The sequence below is a fragment of the Vigna angularis genome, chromosome 1, assembly GCF_016808095.1.
Source record: "Vigna angularis cultivar LongXiaoDou No.4 chromosome 1, ASM1680809v1, whole genome shotgun sequence".
NCBI lineage: Eukaryota > Viridiplantae > Streptophyta > Magnoliopsida > Fabales > Fabaceae > Vigna > Vigna angularis.
The window spans coordinates 44051253-44068925 of NC_068970.1; the positions used below are offsets into that span (position 1 = coordinate 44051253).

At 31.2% G+C, this 17673-nt stretch overlaps 1 protein-coding gene across 3 annotated transcripts; it reads left to right on the forward strand.

Annotated features, from left to right (window-relative positions):
• The first annotated feature begins 2720 nt into the window (after positions 1-2720).
• On the forward strand, positions 2721-6294 carry LOC108319106 (uncharacterized). 3 transcript variants are annotated; one of them, XM_052878845.1, is made up of 4 exons: positions 2721-2854; positions 3475-3735; positions 4164-4319; positions 6006-6294. In XM_052878845.1, exons 2-3 carry the CDS (start codon positions 3537-3539, stop codon positions 4301-4303), a joined length of 339 nt encoding a protein of 112 aa, XP_052734805.1. In that variant the 5' UTR covers positions 2721-2854; positions 3475-3536; the 3' UTR covers positions 4304-4319; positions 6006-6294. The 3 variants fall into 3 exon arrangements, with proteins under 3 accessions (XP_052734805.1, XP_052734798.1, XP_052734802.1); XM_052878838.1 differs by having other exon boundaries at positions 2735-2858; XM_052878842.1 differs by having other exon boundaries at positions 2747-2858; positions 3472-3735.
• Positions 6295-17673: the final 11379 nt, after the last annotated feature.

Consider the following 17673-nt stretch of genomic DNA (forward strand, 5'->3'; position numbering starts at 1 on the left):
AAAGTAAAAACATAACAACAATTGACATTGTGATATCAAAATATGTAACTCAATATGCATTAATATATTCTTCAATAATCTTATGAAATTTCACATAATAAATGTCATAAATAGAAAATCACAAATAACATTATCACATACTAAATACATTCATCCGTAAAATATATTCTTCAATAATTTTATGAAATTTCCAATAATGAATGTCATAAATAGAAGCATCACAAATAACATTATCACATACCAAAGGCATTCACCCGTAAAAGACTTACTTGAAAATGACTTATTCATATCCAGAACAAACATTTTATATAATATTATTTTTAGATTTCGCAATAAAAAGAATAATGAAAATTAAGTAAAATAAAATTTTCTCTCTAACGTTAGAAAATAGAAAAAAAATAGAAAATAATAATTAAACAAAGATATGGATAAAAAAATTGATCAAATCAATTATTTCTTATAACAAACAATAATAATATATGATAAATTTTAAATGAAGAAAGGAGAGTTTGAGTTGAGATATTAATCCTTAAAGTGAAAATGGTCTCACCACTGCTCATGACAAGTCAAAAATAATATGCATTTTTTCTTCCTAAATATAATAACTCATTAAGTCAATAAATGCAACAAAAAAATCTCTCAACTTTATGAACACTAATATTTAAAAAAATAATATAAAACAAAGACTAAATACTCGTCTATATAAACTATCGTATTTGTTGTATATTTTCTTCATACAAATAGGTTGTATTTATTGACACAAGAGATTAAATAGTAATGAAATTGATTCAAATAAAATAACAAATAATAATAATAATTATTAAAGTAAAATAAATGTAATACATTTAAAAAATATTTATTTATAAATAATATTTACCCATAAAATTAATAGTGCATAAAAATATGAGTAACTGGTAAGATAATTTATTTATGTATTAATTTTTTAAATTATAATAAATATTTTCAAAAGAACAAACACAAATGATAACTACATCAACAACCTTAGCAAGTTTTAGAGAGATTTTAAGGACCATTTTGAAAGGTTTTCATAATTTCTTTTAGCTTCTAGTTGCACGACTTATCTTAAAGTATTTATCATGGAACTCTTCTTTGCTTGCCATTTTTACCCTTTAGCTCATTTGTGTTATTTAGTTAACACACTTGGTAAGACCATTACTATTGAGAGGATCGTTATATGAGACCATAATTTTCTTTTTGTGACTCTCTTTATACAACATTATTTTTATCATATTCTTACAATTTCTACTCTAATGCAAAAATCTTATAATATTCACTTTTAATAATTTTTATTTACTTATTAGCATAAGAAATATTCTTAAGATAAAAAAAATCTTTTATTCTTATAATTTAAAATCTTAAATCTTAAATTTTTTATATAACATTAACACGCTTTATGGAAAATGTATCTTATAAAACCTATATTTTAAACTTATATCCTATATATGAACTTTACACTACCTATGTTCTTGGGATTTTTTTCTTGGACCAATTCTTGATTTTATTAACATCATTGGTTCGAAAGAAAATTTATTTTCCATAATATACCTTTTTACTGTTCATGTGAAAAATTCGATTTGCGGAAAAACAAAATCTGATCATGGTTATGTTTGTGGTGTAGACTTTCGACTCTCCATACAATATATTATTATCATAATTTTTCTATTACCATACCATAATTCAAAATATATTTAAATTATCTTATTTATTATATTTATTCTTCAAAACTTTTACTCCTAACTGATTTATAAATATTAAATTAAATATATTTTTTAATTTTAAATTCACATCACACTATCAAAATTTTAATTTTATAATAAATCATTTTCAATAAATAAATATATAAATTATAATAAACATTTTTTTTAAATTATTCAATTTCTTAAAATTAGAAAGTAAAACCTGCCTAAAATTTGGTTACCAGGGTGCAAAATTCCACGTTAAACCTTTTTTATCCTGTCGATTTAGGCAATTCTATTATGGCTATTATGTCCCTCTCTTTTTGTAAATTAAGTACCTTCACTTCGGTAATGGTTTCTCTATATCTTTTGATTTATTTCTCTTCATTGTTTATTTTTTATTTTTTAATCTGTAAGGTTTTGTTGCTTTTTGTTTTTAAAAATCTCAATCCCCTCAACGATTTTTTTTTCATTTTATTAATTAATTTCTTTTGCATGCTCTCTTTATCTTACAATTTTTCAAGGAATTCATCAACGTTGACTATAACGTTAATTCTTCCCATAATTAAACTATATGCTAATAACATTCCAACTTATTTATGATGTGATTTTAATGTATACATAATTGTTTATATTGGTTCCTGATGAATATATATCCTTTATTTTTTATTTATAATATTTTAAATATTATTAAAATAACTTACCTTTTTAAATAAATGGTTACAATGTATCAATGTTAGTCTAAATAAAAACACAATAACACAGTACAAATACAAACATAATTTTAAAAAGAACAGAAACTCAACACAATCAATAGTTTGAAAAAAAAAAACTATTTGAATTTTAAAATTTAAGAAATTTTTTTAATTTTATTTTCCACAGTTATTTTCTAAGTTAAGAGTTTTTCTTTTCGCCAAAGGAAGAATGAAACACGGGTTGAAAAACTTGAAGGATTGGGCCGACAACCCATATAGGCCCACCCATAATTCATTTGCTGTAAAAGACTATTCTATCCTCGTGCAATTTCCCTTCTCATATTAAAACCTAACAAAGCCTCACGCAGTAAACCGCGCCTCTTTCATAGAGCACAGTCCGCAGCCGGAGTTTGCATTCGTTTCTGGTGCTGTTTGTTGATTCCACTAACCAAACCAAACAAGGCAGGTAAACAAACATCCTTATTTTGTGTTCATTATCTCTTTGTGTTCATTATCTCTTTGTATTAAATTTCGTGTTCAACTTTTGCCTTTATAAAGGAAGAAAAAATAATGGACTTGTTCAAGATTATTTTTTGTAAAGTGTAGTTGAATATTATGGTTTCGGGTACTTTGGGGAAGGATTTTGATTGCTATTATATGTTTTTTTTTCTTACATGTTTCATGCGTTCCTTCTGAACTCGTGTTAGTGTTAGGTTAATTCATTTTGTTGGATACCACGTGCTACCTATGTGTGTAGTTTGATCAGTTCTATGGCGTCTTTGTGGAAGTTATAATACAGAATTTTTTGTTTGGTAAAAAAATGTAACAGGAAAAATTCAAACTATTGGATTTATACTTGCTGTTGCTTTTAATTTTCCTAACGCGGGCAGAGAATTTCATGGAATTCATTTGTCGTCCGTATATACAAGATGTTATTCTTAAATTTGGATTTCAAATTGATTCTATTAATTTTGAAATATCTGAATCAGTGGAATTTATTTAAATAAATTGTAAAATTTGTGCCATATACTAGAATTCATTAAATTGAATTACTAATTACTGATGAATTTTGTTCTTAGCAGGCCCCAAGTAATACTGTGAAATCCATATTGAAGTATAGCAAGGTGAAAGAAAGTACAAGAGAATGGCAAAGTCTTTGAGATCAAAGAAGGAGAAGAGGCTGAGGGCAATTCGAAGGGAGCTTGTTGAACCTTTCTATGACAAGAAAGAAGCTGCTAAGCTGGCTGCCCAGGAGGCTGCTCTTGCTGCACCGAAGTTGGAGGTTCCTTCGAAATCAAATAATACCATGGAAGTGACCACTTCCACTAGCAACACCAACATGGGTACCATATCACTTCTTTTACTTAATAATTCATTATTTTATACCTTCCCTCTTCTAGAGTACTATTGATCATATGTTTGTTTTTATGATATAATGTTATTTATATATATGTCGAGGTTGATTAGAGTGAATTGATCTTGTTCTAATTGTTACTATGCTCTACATGAGTAAGCCAAGAGTTAAATTGGTCACTCTGTTCTTCATGCTGATTGGAACTGTGTTTAAAAGATGGCGTGGCGTTGCTCTATCCTGCTTATCATTTGTGATCTTTCTGAGCACCAACCATATGGTTGTGAAAGCTATGTTGCATAGTAAAAATGTTTTGCTAAATGAAAAATCCCAAATGCATACTTTCCTTTTAGTTATTTCTTGGCATCTGATAACCTTGCAATAAAAATCTAATAAATTCTGTTTGCTTTTAAATTTCAGAGGTGGAGATGGCTGACAGCAGTCAAATCATGGCTTCCTTAAAGCCTGTTGGTGGAATAGGGAAGAAAATGAAAAAGAAATTGAAAATAGCTAAAAACAAGCGCCGTGGTAAGGGAAAGATCGGGAAGCGCAGAATATGACTCCAAGTAAAGAATGGTAATGATATGTCATTTATTTGCCGCATGAATTCTTACATTACATTTTCACACTGCACATTACATCCATTGGTTTCTTATTTTGGAAATTTAACTATCAAGATTTATAGAGACATGCAAGTTAATCAATATCTAGTTTTTAGTTAAGAATGTTAAATCTATCTGTTAGTCTCTGGTATGTTTTAGGATTTTTTAAATATGTCTCGATAATTTAAAACTTTTTAAGTAGGTCCTGTATATTTAGCCAAAAGTAGCTGTAATATTCCTGATCAATGATCGTTTTTAATACGGACCTGTTTCAAAATTTCAAATAGTTTAGGAACAATGTTTCTTCGTTTTTCTATATTCTTAATCCTTTAACTGTTTCGTAATTTTTAAATAGATTCTGTACATTATTGGGGATTCAAAATTTCCACCTAGTTTAGAAAGAACCTTGACATGAGGATCCACCAATTTTAAGGAACAAATTCTTGATCTACTAAATCACTAATTCAGTATGTTATGGCATTTTGACTTTATAATTTATGTGACTTTTTTACTGTTATAGACTACTTTTGAACTTTATTGATGTGAGTAGACCATCACGAAACTTTTTACAATTTCTCTTTACATTTCTTTTTACGAAAGACTAAATTCTTGATGGTCTACTCACGACAATAAAGTTCGTAAGTGATGTATAACAGTAAAAAAGTCACATTCGTAGTTAAAGTCAAAATGCTATGACATACCAAATTAGTGACTTAGTAGATCAAGAATTTGTTCTTTAAAATTGGTGGATCCTCGGGTCTAGGTTGTTTCTAAACTAGGTGGAAATTTCCTGATGGTCTACTCCAATAAATTTCAAAAGTAGTCTATAACTAGAAAAAGTTTACGTATTAGCTACGTATGATGAACCTTGGATGCCTGATATCATAAACATACAAAGCTATGGAAAATACATATAAATTTAAGATATAATGCTGTTTCGATATGTGGACATATATACAAGATGAAATCATGTGATATTTAGTGTAAATTTTGAGAACTGGGAGTACCTTTTAGGAACTTTTTGATAAGACTTCAAGAGTTAACTTTGATTGATCCAACCAAAAGTCTAAAATTATATATGTGAAGAGAGATCAAGTGACTCTTGGAATAGTTCTAAGAGTGTATCCTCCCTTCTGACTTGTTTATTTTCTTGAAGTCTAATGGTTATAGTGAATAATCAGTCTTAACCTTTAATTTTGAAGAAAAATGAATGGCAAGATGTTGAATAACTCTTTTAGGATTACTCTTACAACTTGATCCCTCTTAATATGTTTTTTATAATATAAGTAAATCTCATCATTCAAATACATACAAAAATTTTCAAAATTAGTTTAAGATATCTGCAGGATAATATATCGATTTGATTAGAATTTAAATTGTAAGAAGTTGGTAAAGGTTACCAAATTTGACCTTTGGTATCATCTGATTGTGTCGTGTGTTGTTATTATGAATTTATAAATAGAAGAAATGTTTTGTTGAAAATCAGTTTAACTTTCCAACATTATATCATGCTTTATTCCGATGATTAACTCTGCATTACATTATTAATTGTGAAAATCTTGGCATTTTCCTGCATAACTGTTTGTGCATATTTTGCACGAGATTTGTGGATTGTAAGTTGGCCTAAGCAACCTTCATTGTTCTTTGTTTGCTTTTATAGGTTGTATTGAAGCTGGTTAAGAGCTCCTGTGCTTTTTGTCTTGATTCATGAATAGTGTTCAAATTTTGACAGAAGATGAAAACCATTGAAATCTCTATTGTAAGCTAAGAACCCTTATGAAAATGGCCTTGAAGAACTAGCCAGCCATTTGAATTCCTATTTGAAATTTACTTTTGAAGTTTCTACCATAATTTAGCACAAAACTTGTACACTTTTACAAATTTTATTATTGGACGTTAAACTTTATGTGAATCTTTATTATTAATTGACAGTCATTACTAAAGGTTCACAGACGTTGTTAAAATTATACATACATATTTTCAGTCTAAAGTTGTATTATATTTTAAATTAAATGTGTTATATTACTTGGTTTTTTTAATTTTATAAATATTATTACTTTTGTCAATATTACTACTTAAATTTCAAAATTTTACATTGTTTATCATTTACTTAATTGAATATTAATTTACTAATGGTGTGATATGTTACTAATAAATTAGAAAATGTTTGATTCATTGTTATATGGGTTAGAAATAATTCTGTACAATCTTTATTTTTAAATATGAAACTACTTATTTAATGCTTTTGATATATATATATATATATGTATGTATTTTGAATGCAAATAAATAAAAACAATTGTATGATAAAATTATTTTAAAATATTTTAGCGAAATTATTTTAATTTAATTCGTGATAATTTAAATATAAAAAATAAGAATTCTCAATATGAAAATTTTTCAATAATTGAATTTAAAAGCTGCTTTATTAAAATTATGAAAGTATTCCAGAAGATTCATATACAAGTACATAAATTTTCTAGTAATATTATTTTTGATTCATAAATATTTTAAGTAATTTATATTTATATATTTATCTCCTTTATGTTAATGTTGTTTAAAAATCGTTAACGTATCAGAAAATGAAACATATATACTTTGAAGATAAAATTTGAAAAATAAAAAAAACAATAAAATTTGTGAAGTTAAATATTTAGTGATAAAATATATGCACTAAGCCAATCAAAATATGAATTTGATTTTCAATGAAAAATGTATCGTTTTGTTTCGACTTTATTTTTTGTTTTAATAATTTGAAAATAAATATTGAAAATAATATAATAGAAATGTTTGAAAATAAAATTAAAATATTATTTTTTTATTTCTTGCTCGGAGAATTGCTGTGTTTCTCCATCGTAGTAACGTGGAATTGCTGAAGCAATACTTGTCATGGATGCTATGCAACTATATCATAGTCTACAATGATTATTAACAAATGCACAAAAACGAGAAATGTTCGTAAAAATCGATCATCTATAAAATGATGCAGAGGTCCCTATATTCTATATCAAATAACTTCACACCATTGTCAACTATGTTAATTATGGTTAATAAATTTAAAGATAATCAATTAGTGAAAGGATAGAAACTTCATATACTTAATTTTTCTTTATTAAAAGATATGCTTCTAAAAGAAAAATAGACTACCTAACTAACTGAAACTATAAAATGAAAAAGATATTTTTATCAATGAGTATAAAATATAAAATTACACATACGTATCCTAGTAAAATAATTGAAAATTATATAGTAGTTTTAATGATTGAATAAAAATACCAAAATACAACTTATCACGTTACGATGTGAAAGACAAATATTAATATAATGGCAATTACATGATAAAGATAGCCTTTATATAAAAATTGTTTAATATCTTGCAATCGTTCCAAAGGTTAAACTTTGGTTTACTTGAAATGATTAAAAAATAAACAACTTTTTCTTTTTTAAATAACGTGTCATCTACCACGATGAAAACATAGATAGAAACTTTCGTTAAAAAGTCTAAATTCAAGTGTATCTCCATCAATTATGACCATACAATTTTATTTAAAACTCTCTTTTTTAATTATGTAAATGAAATACCATCATCCCTTAACTTCCCCAAATATTTTATGTACCGCATATAATATAAACAAGTTATTAGTATAGAAAATTAATACTGGTTTCAGGTTTTTTTACTAACTTTTGTTTTAAGTATTTAATTTTTTTTAAATATTTAATAAATTAATTTTTTTTTGGTTAAAATACATGAAAAAATATTAATTTAGATTTACTTTTGTAAGGACTTAGAAAATAGAGTATTAGAGTAGATAGATGTATTAAAATAATGAGACGAACATTTTTATTTTAAAATAGTCTTATAATATAAATAGAAATTTCCAAGTTCATTATCTAAATCACCTCTATCTTTCTAAAACACGGTTTCCTTTCTTTTCTCTATCTTCTCTCTAACTTTTCTCACGATTGGAGTCTCTGATTGACGATCAGGAAGTGCCTAAACGATCCTGGTGTCAAGGGCAACAATCTTGACCGATCAATTTCTTATTCTGAGTCGATAAGTCATTTTTCCCTTTTTCCCATACGTTTTTGAACTTTGATCATGCAATTGTTTATGTTTGCATGTATCTAGCAGTTTCTTTCTTCAATTCTTAGCTCAATTTAGATTCTAAGAGCTGTTCTCTATCACCAATTGGTGATTTGTAGGGTTTCCTAGTTGCGGTGCAAGCATTGATTTGAGTTTTTCTTGAGTTGGGCTGTATATTTCTGAGGTAAGGGAAGCTAGAGTACTTTGATTTTTGAATTTTTTTGTATATGTATATATATATATATATATATATATATATATATATATATATATATATATATATATATATATGATAAGTATGTGAATCATGACTGTTAAACTAAAATTTTGTTTTAATGTATTCTTGAGATGTATTTTGAATGTTATGGTGTGCAAATCGTTGAACAATGAAATTTAACTTGATTGAATGATGTTTAATGTGTGATTGGCTGTGTTAGAAGTTAGAAATCTGTGATAATATGAATTGGTTGTGAATTGAGTCATCTTGTTGTGGTTTAGAGTAGTTTATGCTTGTTTTAAGTCAACCTGGAGGAAGTGAGGTAGTGAAAATGAGAACTAGGAGTTAAGGGCTAAATTGGTGTGTTGGGATAGTTTGGGTAGGTCAAATGTGACTTGTTTGAGTCACCAAAATGGTCAAAAACATGTTCAAAGTGGTAGATTGTGATTTGAGTCCCTAAGTTGATGAATTTGATGTTTTAGAGTAAGAATTGATCCATACACACTTTAGATTGATAGTAGGAAGGTTTGGAATCACTTAGGCAAGTCTAATTAGGTGTATAATACAATCTAGGAGTGTTAGAAGTTGAGAAAAATAGTTAGAAATTGTAAATGGTGTCTGAGTTGCATACTTCTGCAGAATTTCGTTCTACAGATTATGCAGACTCGCTAAGCGAATGGTTTCGCACAGCGAGTCCTCATAGCGAGATGCTCTCTGCCTGGGCATTTGCACAGCGAGTTAGTGCACTGTGCGAATGGTTGGAGAGGGTTGCTCCCTGCCTGATGATTCACATAGCGAATCTGGGCGCTGTGCGACTGGTGATGGTTTGGGATCACTGCTAGTTTAATTCGGATAGCAAAAGGGGGCGCATAGCGAGTGATTGAGGGTTTTGGTCTATGTTTGGGCTTTCGCATAGCGACCTGGGGCGCTATGCATGGGGTTGAGGTCTGGTACCTCTGCGAGTTAATTCGCACAAGGAGACATGTCGCTGTGCGAGAAACTCCTGGTTTCGCCTTGCGAATAGGATGCGCAGAGCGACAGGTCTGAGTTAGTCTACTCTTTATTTCTTTGTCTTGAGTTGAATTAAGTTAAGTGTTGTATGCATGGTGAAGTATATTTGAGGGTGTATGATAATATATAATTGAGTATTATTATGAGTAAATTTACAAGGAAAAGTATGTGATTCAAAGTGGTGAATGTAAGCTTCAGTGTAAAATCTCTTACTAAGATTCCAGGTTGTTTAAAATGAATTCAGGAGCTCAGTCCTTGGGGTTATCCTGAAACTCCAATGGTCTTTCATTCTCAAGTAGAGAAGATTGAACCATGTCGTGAAGAGTAGCAGGAGGTCTTAGTCTTGGAGGCTTCTAGTATGCTCCAAGGCGTGGTACAGACTAAGGGTGAAATCCATTGGCAATGACTTTCCAAAGCAGTAGAGGCCACCACGAGTGCATGACCCGCCATAGCTCGACAATCATTTTAAGTCCAGACAAGTCAAGTCTAGAATATAACATGCTAGGATGTTTGATTTTAGTTACTTTGCTTGATTTATCTTGAGTATGTCATGTGCTATTAATTTGTATGTTTTCTTTTATATTTAGCTTACCCTTCTACTTGTGTTTGTATCTTGTATGTTTGGTGTTCTTTCTGTGCAATGATCATTCTATGAATGTGAACAGAAGGAAATGAGGTGCCTCTGGAGTAGGCTTTAGAGGGTGAGGATGCTATTGCTTAGTTTAGTTAAGTTTTTATTTTGGGAGTATAGTTTTGTAATACTTTTATGTATATAAAGTTTTAAATTCTACACTTATTTTGGATGACTTAAAGTTTATACTTTATCTTCTTGTATTTAATTGTTTTATTTTATTATTTTTGTGATTATTATTATATGGTTTATTATTATATTTTGAGATGTTACAACTTTTGTCTAAATTTCTAATTATTATTTTGTCTCTTAATTCTTTGTATTGTAAGAACCTATATGTTTTTTTTATGTCATACGGTGATATATTAGATCAAAATATATAATAGAAGAAGTTGAATATATAACTACAAATACACAAGTTGTAAATTTGAGAAAGATAATAAATAAGACTCAACTGAAAAATTGAATTTATCAAATACCTAATTTAAAAGAAAGAAAATATTAAAATACTTAAAAAATGTTGATAGGAAAACGGAAACATATTTATATATTATATCAAGCCATTTATATGATCTATTGAAGTAAAATTCTAAAGCCTCTTACACTATTGAAAATGAAAAAAAAAAAAAAACACTTCCCTTTACTTATTTTCCCTCTTTCTTTTTAAGAAAAAGTATACAAATTAAATAATAGCAATATCTTGTTAAGGGAAATGATCATCCTCTTCTTAAAAAGAATCTATCTTCACGTATAGGACTAACAGAAAGGCTTGAACAATTAGACAATTAAAGGAATTTTATAGCAGTTTAACTGTAAGTACAACCATTGATTCTCCATTTGTCTATTATCACTTGTCCTAACTATATTATTTTTATTGTTTATTATTATCCTCTGTGCTAATTAAACAACTATATATTTTTATTTGTAAACTTTGTTTTTTCTTCTTTCTTTGGTATCAATGGCCACACTATTGGGTTTGGTTTTTATTGTATAATAACAACTATTTGAAGTGGAAAAAAAAACGTAAAATAAAATACAAGTAGAATGAAAACGTTATTTAAATATAGATAACTTACAAAGAAAAATTGTTGTATAATATAAATTGAGTACTATTTGACTTGTAATATATGAAAGGTAAGTACACGATAAAAAGATTTGATTTGATAAAAGGAAATATACCATAGCAAAGTTTGAGGAGAATATTTGGTTAAGAACAGTTTACGAAATATAAACTGTATATGCATGACAACTTTAGGTATGAATGCGTAGAAATTTATGTTATGCTGGCTATTTCTTGTTCACTAATAATAAAGGTTCAAGGAACAGAATAAAAAGTTAGACTATCGTGTCCTTTGATTTTATAAATTAAATATATCAAGTTAAATGAGTTCTTATGGTCGTAAATGTATCATATTCTTTATCATACAAGAGAAATTAATTACATTACTTTTAAGTTATTGATGATTTTGAGATGTGTAACCTGTTTGTTAAATGGTATGATATAGTTGAAATTGTTGAATTTGGTTGGTGATGGATAAAGGATTTTGGCACACAAAACACTACAAAAAAGTAGGGCATTACCGAAGGCCAGAAGCTCTCGGAAAATGTCATAAGCCATCGGTAAAGGGTGTTTACCGAAGGCTTATCGACGGCCAAAAATCCTTCGTTAAATCTCTTGTCGCTAACAATTACCGAGGGCTTTTGCCCTTCGGTAATTACCGAGGGCCATAAGCCTTCGGTAATTACCGAGGGCCAAAAGCCTTCGGTAATTACCGAGGGCCAAAAGCCTTCGGTAATTACCGAAGGCCAAAAGCCCTCGGTAATTTCCAAAGGGCAAAAGCACACATACGTGGCCACTCTTTTAATCCTTTTGCCTCAATTGATTGCAAAGAAATAAATTCTGAAAAGAAGCCAAAAGCACACGGCCTAGGGCCCATGAAGGAGCAAACAATCAACAAAGTTGGAATTAAAATTGGGAGTGATGAATCATTATTTTCTGCACTTCACTTAGTTTATTGTGCTAGAATTAATCAGGGAATTGTGCTTAATTGTCCAGTATTTTCCCATTTTACTGAATTGAGCCTAATCCGATCAGAAATTCTTATTTTAATTAATTTGAATTATCTGAAACGAATTATTTACATTATTGAGTGCAGGAAAAATTTTGGAAAATATTTTTGGACATTTAGACTTCTTGGCCTCACATCACATCACCATCCACCCTCTCCCACCACTGGAACACCTGAACAAGCCTCAGACAGGGGCAGAAGTGCCTAAAAGTCAGTTTTTTTGCCAATGGTGACCTGTGTTCACCTGACTGAGTACCTGTGTTGGACTTTCTGTACAAATTTGCAATTCCTCTCGGGTAATCGTTTACAGGGGTGCTGTAAACGATTACCAGTGCTGCGTGAATGTTGTGTCAACTTGTTTGTCTTCGTTTGAGTTCAATTCTTATCCGTTTTGCATGCAATTTTTTTTCATAGTTTCGTCTAGATGTCTATTTTCACGTATAGTTTTTACTTTGTTCAAATTCATTGTGTGCTGTTCCCAGTATTTATTTTACTCTCCTATGTCAGTCCAGTGATTACTATTTGAGTGACTTCTAATTTGTTTGCATTGTTTTCTTGTTGTTTGGTATTTATGGTAGCTGGAATTGATCATTGGACGGTGTTAAGACCTCCCAACACTCTTAAGAAAAATTGGTCTAGAAACAAGACACATCACACGAGCATTTCTTGGAATCTTTTAAGAAGTAAAATGAAAGGGATAACGTTCCAAATGCAGCTCACGGTTTCTTAATTTACTTGGAAGATAATTGAAAGTTGGTTTGACACCTTGTCCATATGTACAATTCTTACAACAAAGCATTAACATACAAGTGGGAGCCACCACCCATGGAATGTCACGTTGTTTTGGCATTGTCAAGGCTGAAATATCAATCAGTGGAGGGCCCCCTTATTAGTTTTGGTTGAAGAAATTATGGAAAGAAGGTGAACACTTCACGGCTGCAAACACAAATAATGGGAAATCTCTTTTGTCTTTTGGAAGTGGAGCCGCCACCTAGGATTGGAAAATTTGGCTTGGGAAAAGATATTGCTGATTTCACTAGCCTCATCTCAGAAAACACACTAAGTCAAGTTACATTTTAATAGCACAAAGGTCACGTGAACAATTTGGAAGAGTGGTGATTAATTGGTGAATGGAAAAGCACACGGCCCACACTTGCTGAAAAATTGGTGAGCCAACTTTGGAAGCACATTCCATCTTTTTAATTGAAGTTGCACGTGACCAAGCTCAAGGTACTGTCACGGCTGGAGCAATGGCAGTAGAGAAGTCAGTAGCAACCACATGCAGCGTGAATGAAGATGATAGCTACACGTCCGGCTCCAGCAGCTTGGAGAAAGGCTTCCAACTTCCTACCGAGAACTAGGAGGGATGATGAACATTAGGGGTGTGCTTGAAGATAAGGGAGTTATCACGGCTGGAATGTGTACACGGAAGAAGCTCTCATCCAGCAGACATGATGGCATGCAGAAGAGGCACGGTGCTTGATTGGGAAAATGGCAGCCACACATCCACTTGGAGGAGAAGCCACCAAGAGGAAGAAAATACAGCCAAGAGTAGCTCGCGGTTCATGATGGAGCAGCTACCACGTTGAAGCTCACGGAGCAGGTTGGAGCTCTCGGGAGTTGGAGATGGGTGATTTATTTCAGCAGAATGTTGAGCAGCAAGGGAAGGAACCGTGAAGGGGCTGGAACACCCACGGTCCAGCACATTGGCGTCTTTCACCACCAGCAGCAGCAGCGGGCTTCGTCCTCCCAGCTACCTTCACGCGTCCAGACTTCAGGCACGCATCAGCCACAACCAAGAACATCATGGGTCCAGCAGAGAGTGGAACCCACGGATGGAGGGTGATAGAAGTTGATTTCGTTTTCTGCATTCAATAATTTAGAAAAAGAATTCAGATGGCCCAGTTTCCACCAAAGGAGAGCAGCAACTGGAAACTCACGGGTTTGGTTTGGGAGGCCAGCAATTCACGTTCAGAATTCAGAATTGGGCTATAAAATGGAGCTCCAGAGGGAGTAGAAGGGAAGAGATTTCATGATTAGAATTTAGGAGTAGGAGTTAGGAGAGAATTTACATTCTGGCTTTCATTTTTCCACCTCCCCTTTGGGGAGGGTTTTGGATTTGTTTTCCAGTTTCAATTGAATGTTAATTTCAGTGCATTTTTCAGTTGATGTTGTTAAAACTTTATTTTCATATGCGAGTTACCTTTCATTTACAATTTCGACTCCACGTTTTAAGCTTTGATCAAATCACTGTCATTTTCTAATTTACTGCAAGTTTATTGTTCATGTGTTTATTTTATTTCGATATCTTTTACCATTCAGTTTTTACCGTTTTGAAATTATTTCAACGCTTTTGTATTTTCGTTTAATTTCCAATTTTATTTTATTGCATTCACAAAAACTTTCACAACCCCCCCCCCTCGTGTTAAATCTAAGACTGAACCACAAATATTGGTCCTTGAGAGACGACCTAGGAGTCACTTCCTAGTTATACTGCATTCTTAATTGCACATCAAATTTGTATGACCGCGACAGTCGTATCAAAATTTTGGCGCCGCTGCCGGGGACCAATGGAGGTTTGGTTTTAGATTTTTGTTGTGTAAATTTTTGTTTTGTTAATATGTTTGTTTTGTGTGTTTTGTCTTGTATATTTTTGTAGGCGACAACGACACCTTCAGCAAATTTTGGCGGCGTTGTCACTTCAGTCCAGGTTCTTGTTTTTGATTTTTACTGTTTTTGTTTTATTACGTGGTTGTAATATATGTTTTGTCTTTTATATTTTTATTGTGTTGTGTTTTGTATTATGTATGTTAATTTAAAAAAAATTTTAAAAAAAAATATTTATGTTCTGTTTTGTGTGTGCCTGTAGCATGTATAAATGTGTTGTGTTTTGTTTAGTGATTGTTTTTGGAAGTTTCAATTGATGTAAATAGTGGTTTTACTCCATGTTATGCTTCTGTATATTTTTTATAATCCTTGCTTGAAGTGAAAGTCCAGGTCTGAGATAGGTTTTGAACTAGAATAGAGAAAATGACAGATTCTCAAGACTGGATGTATGATTTAGTCAAGTGTCTTCCCAAATTCCTTGGGTTGGCACATGAAGATCCATACAGGCACCTCAAGGAGTTTAGCTTGGTGTGTTTGTCTATGAGGCCTGCTGGTGTTTCAAAGGAAACAGTGTTGATAAAAATGTTTCCCATGTCCCTTCAAGATGAAGCAAGAGACTGGTTCATATACCAGTATCCTTTTAATAGTTGGCAGGAAACACAACAAAAATTCTTCGACAAGTTCTTTCCAGCAGCAAAGGTGACCAGTATTAGGATGAAGATCACTGCCATTGAGCAGTTTCAAGAAGAAAGCCTGGCAGATTATTGGGAGAGGTTTAACAGGCTCTGGACAACTTGTCCAAACCACCAAATTCCAGAGCATTTGCTCTTGACTTATTTTTATGAAGGGCTCCTGGACAATGAAAGGATACTTGTGGATGCAGCTATTGGTGGATGTTGGATGGATATAACCCCAACAGAAGCGAGGAAGTTGCTCTGCAAGCTGGCTGGTGAAAGTCCAATTGAGGTAGCAAAGGAAGAACCTGAGCAGCTTGTTCTGGATTCTGACACTGATAGCCCTGAGGATGCAGCTGATAACTTGGAGTTTGGTAAGAAACTTCTCAGTGAGCAAAAACAGGTTTATTCTGAACCTGAGATTCCAATTTTACCTGATTTGCCTACACATTCAAATGCATGTGATTTGATGCACACTGATTCTATAGGATTTATGACTGACACTGATACAATTTTGATTGCCCATTCTAAAACTTTTAATTCAGTGTCAGCCATTGAACCCATTGGTGAAAGTAGCGTCAATATTGATTTTGAAAGAGAAACTGTGCATTCTGATGACTTTATAGAGTTAGGACTAAATTTTGATTTAACACAGTTTTCTGAAAATTTCGAATGTGATTACGAATCTGGTTCTTGCTCTATTTGTGCTGAAATTGATTATGCATTACAGGCAAACTCTAAGTTTATTACCAATGCTATTAATTGTGAGTTTGATGACAAGGATGCAGAGTTCAAAAAGAATGCAGGTGATGACATTAAGGAATGCATGATTAATGAAGAAGAGATATTCCTGCAACAGTTTGCTGTGAGAAGAAAGAAGAAACATCTTGCTATGGATGATAAAGCTATACTGATGAAGCAGTTCCTCTTAACATTTTCTCTGTTGAATCATGTGATGGAAAGCATATCCCTGATTGTCCAAATTTGGCAACTGCCACCATAACCAGGGAAGTTTTCCTATTCCTTCTTCCCTTAATTTTCTTAGTTTATGAATTAGGGGAGAATTCTGATTTTCTTAGTTTACGGCTTGTTATTTTTTTTTATATTTAAAAAAAAAAACAAAACAAAAATTTAAAAAAAAAATGTATGTTCTCTTTCACGTGTGTTATTTTCTTAATGTATGTATTGTAAATATGTGTTTTGTCTGTTGTTTTTACATTTGCGTTTTATGTGTTTTAATTTTTTGTGTTCGATATTAGGTCTTTTGTTTTGTTAAATTATGTGTTCTGTTTTTATTTATTTATTTAGTTTTTTTTGTTATAATAAAAAAAAAATCAACAAAAAGCACAATTAACATGTAATGGCAGAGAGGTGAAGTTTGAACAGAGAAACTAATCTGAGTATTTTTATTGATAAACATGATACACCAAAAACATCTGTCTTAAACTGTTAATTATAAAATTAAAAAAAGCAAAACATAATAAAACATGGGCAGTGATCGATCAGTAATGATCGTTAAGGATTACAGTCCAACAAAAAAAAAATAATAATAATAAAAATAAATACATAAAAAGCATAATAAAGATGTTCGAGGGTCGATCATTTATGATCGTTAAATATTACAGTCCACACCTTAATAAATTAAAACATAAAAACATAAAAAAAAAAAATTAAGTGTTCATAGTACAACCTTTATTCTGGCCACACTCGGCCAATAAAAACATAAAAAAAAAAAAATACAAAACACTAAAACTGAAAGAATTCTCGAGCTGGTTGTGGTGGTCTAAGGGAGAGCTCCGTTGAGGGAGCTCTGGTTCGGAATGTGAGAAGCATGGGTGGAGGGATTTGTCTCTCATCTCTATCATCGTCAATGATGATCGGAACGGGAAACAGATTCAGCAGCCTCGGTGCCCTCATTATCACCCAGTCGTATTCTTTCAAACAAAAAAAAATTGTGTTAATTATAGAAGAGGAAGTGAAATATTTCAATAAAAATTTAGGTGTGATCAGAGTCTTACCGTACATATAGAGCGGC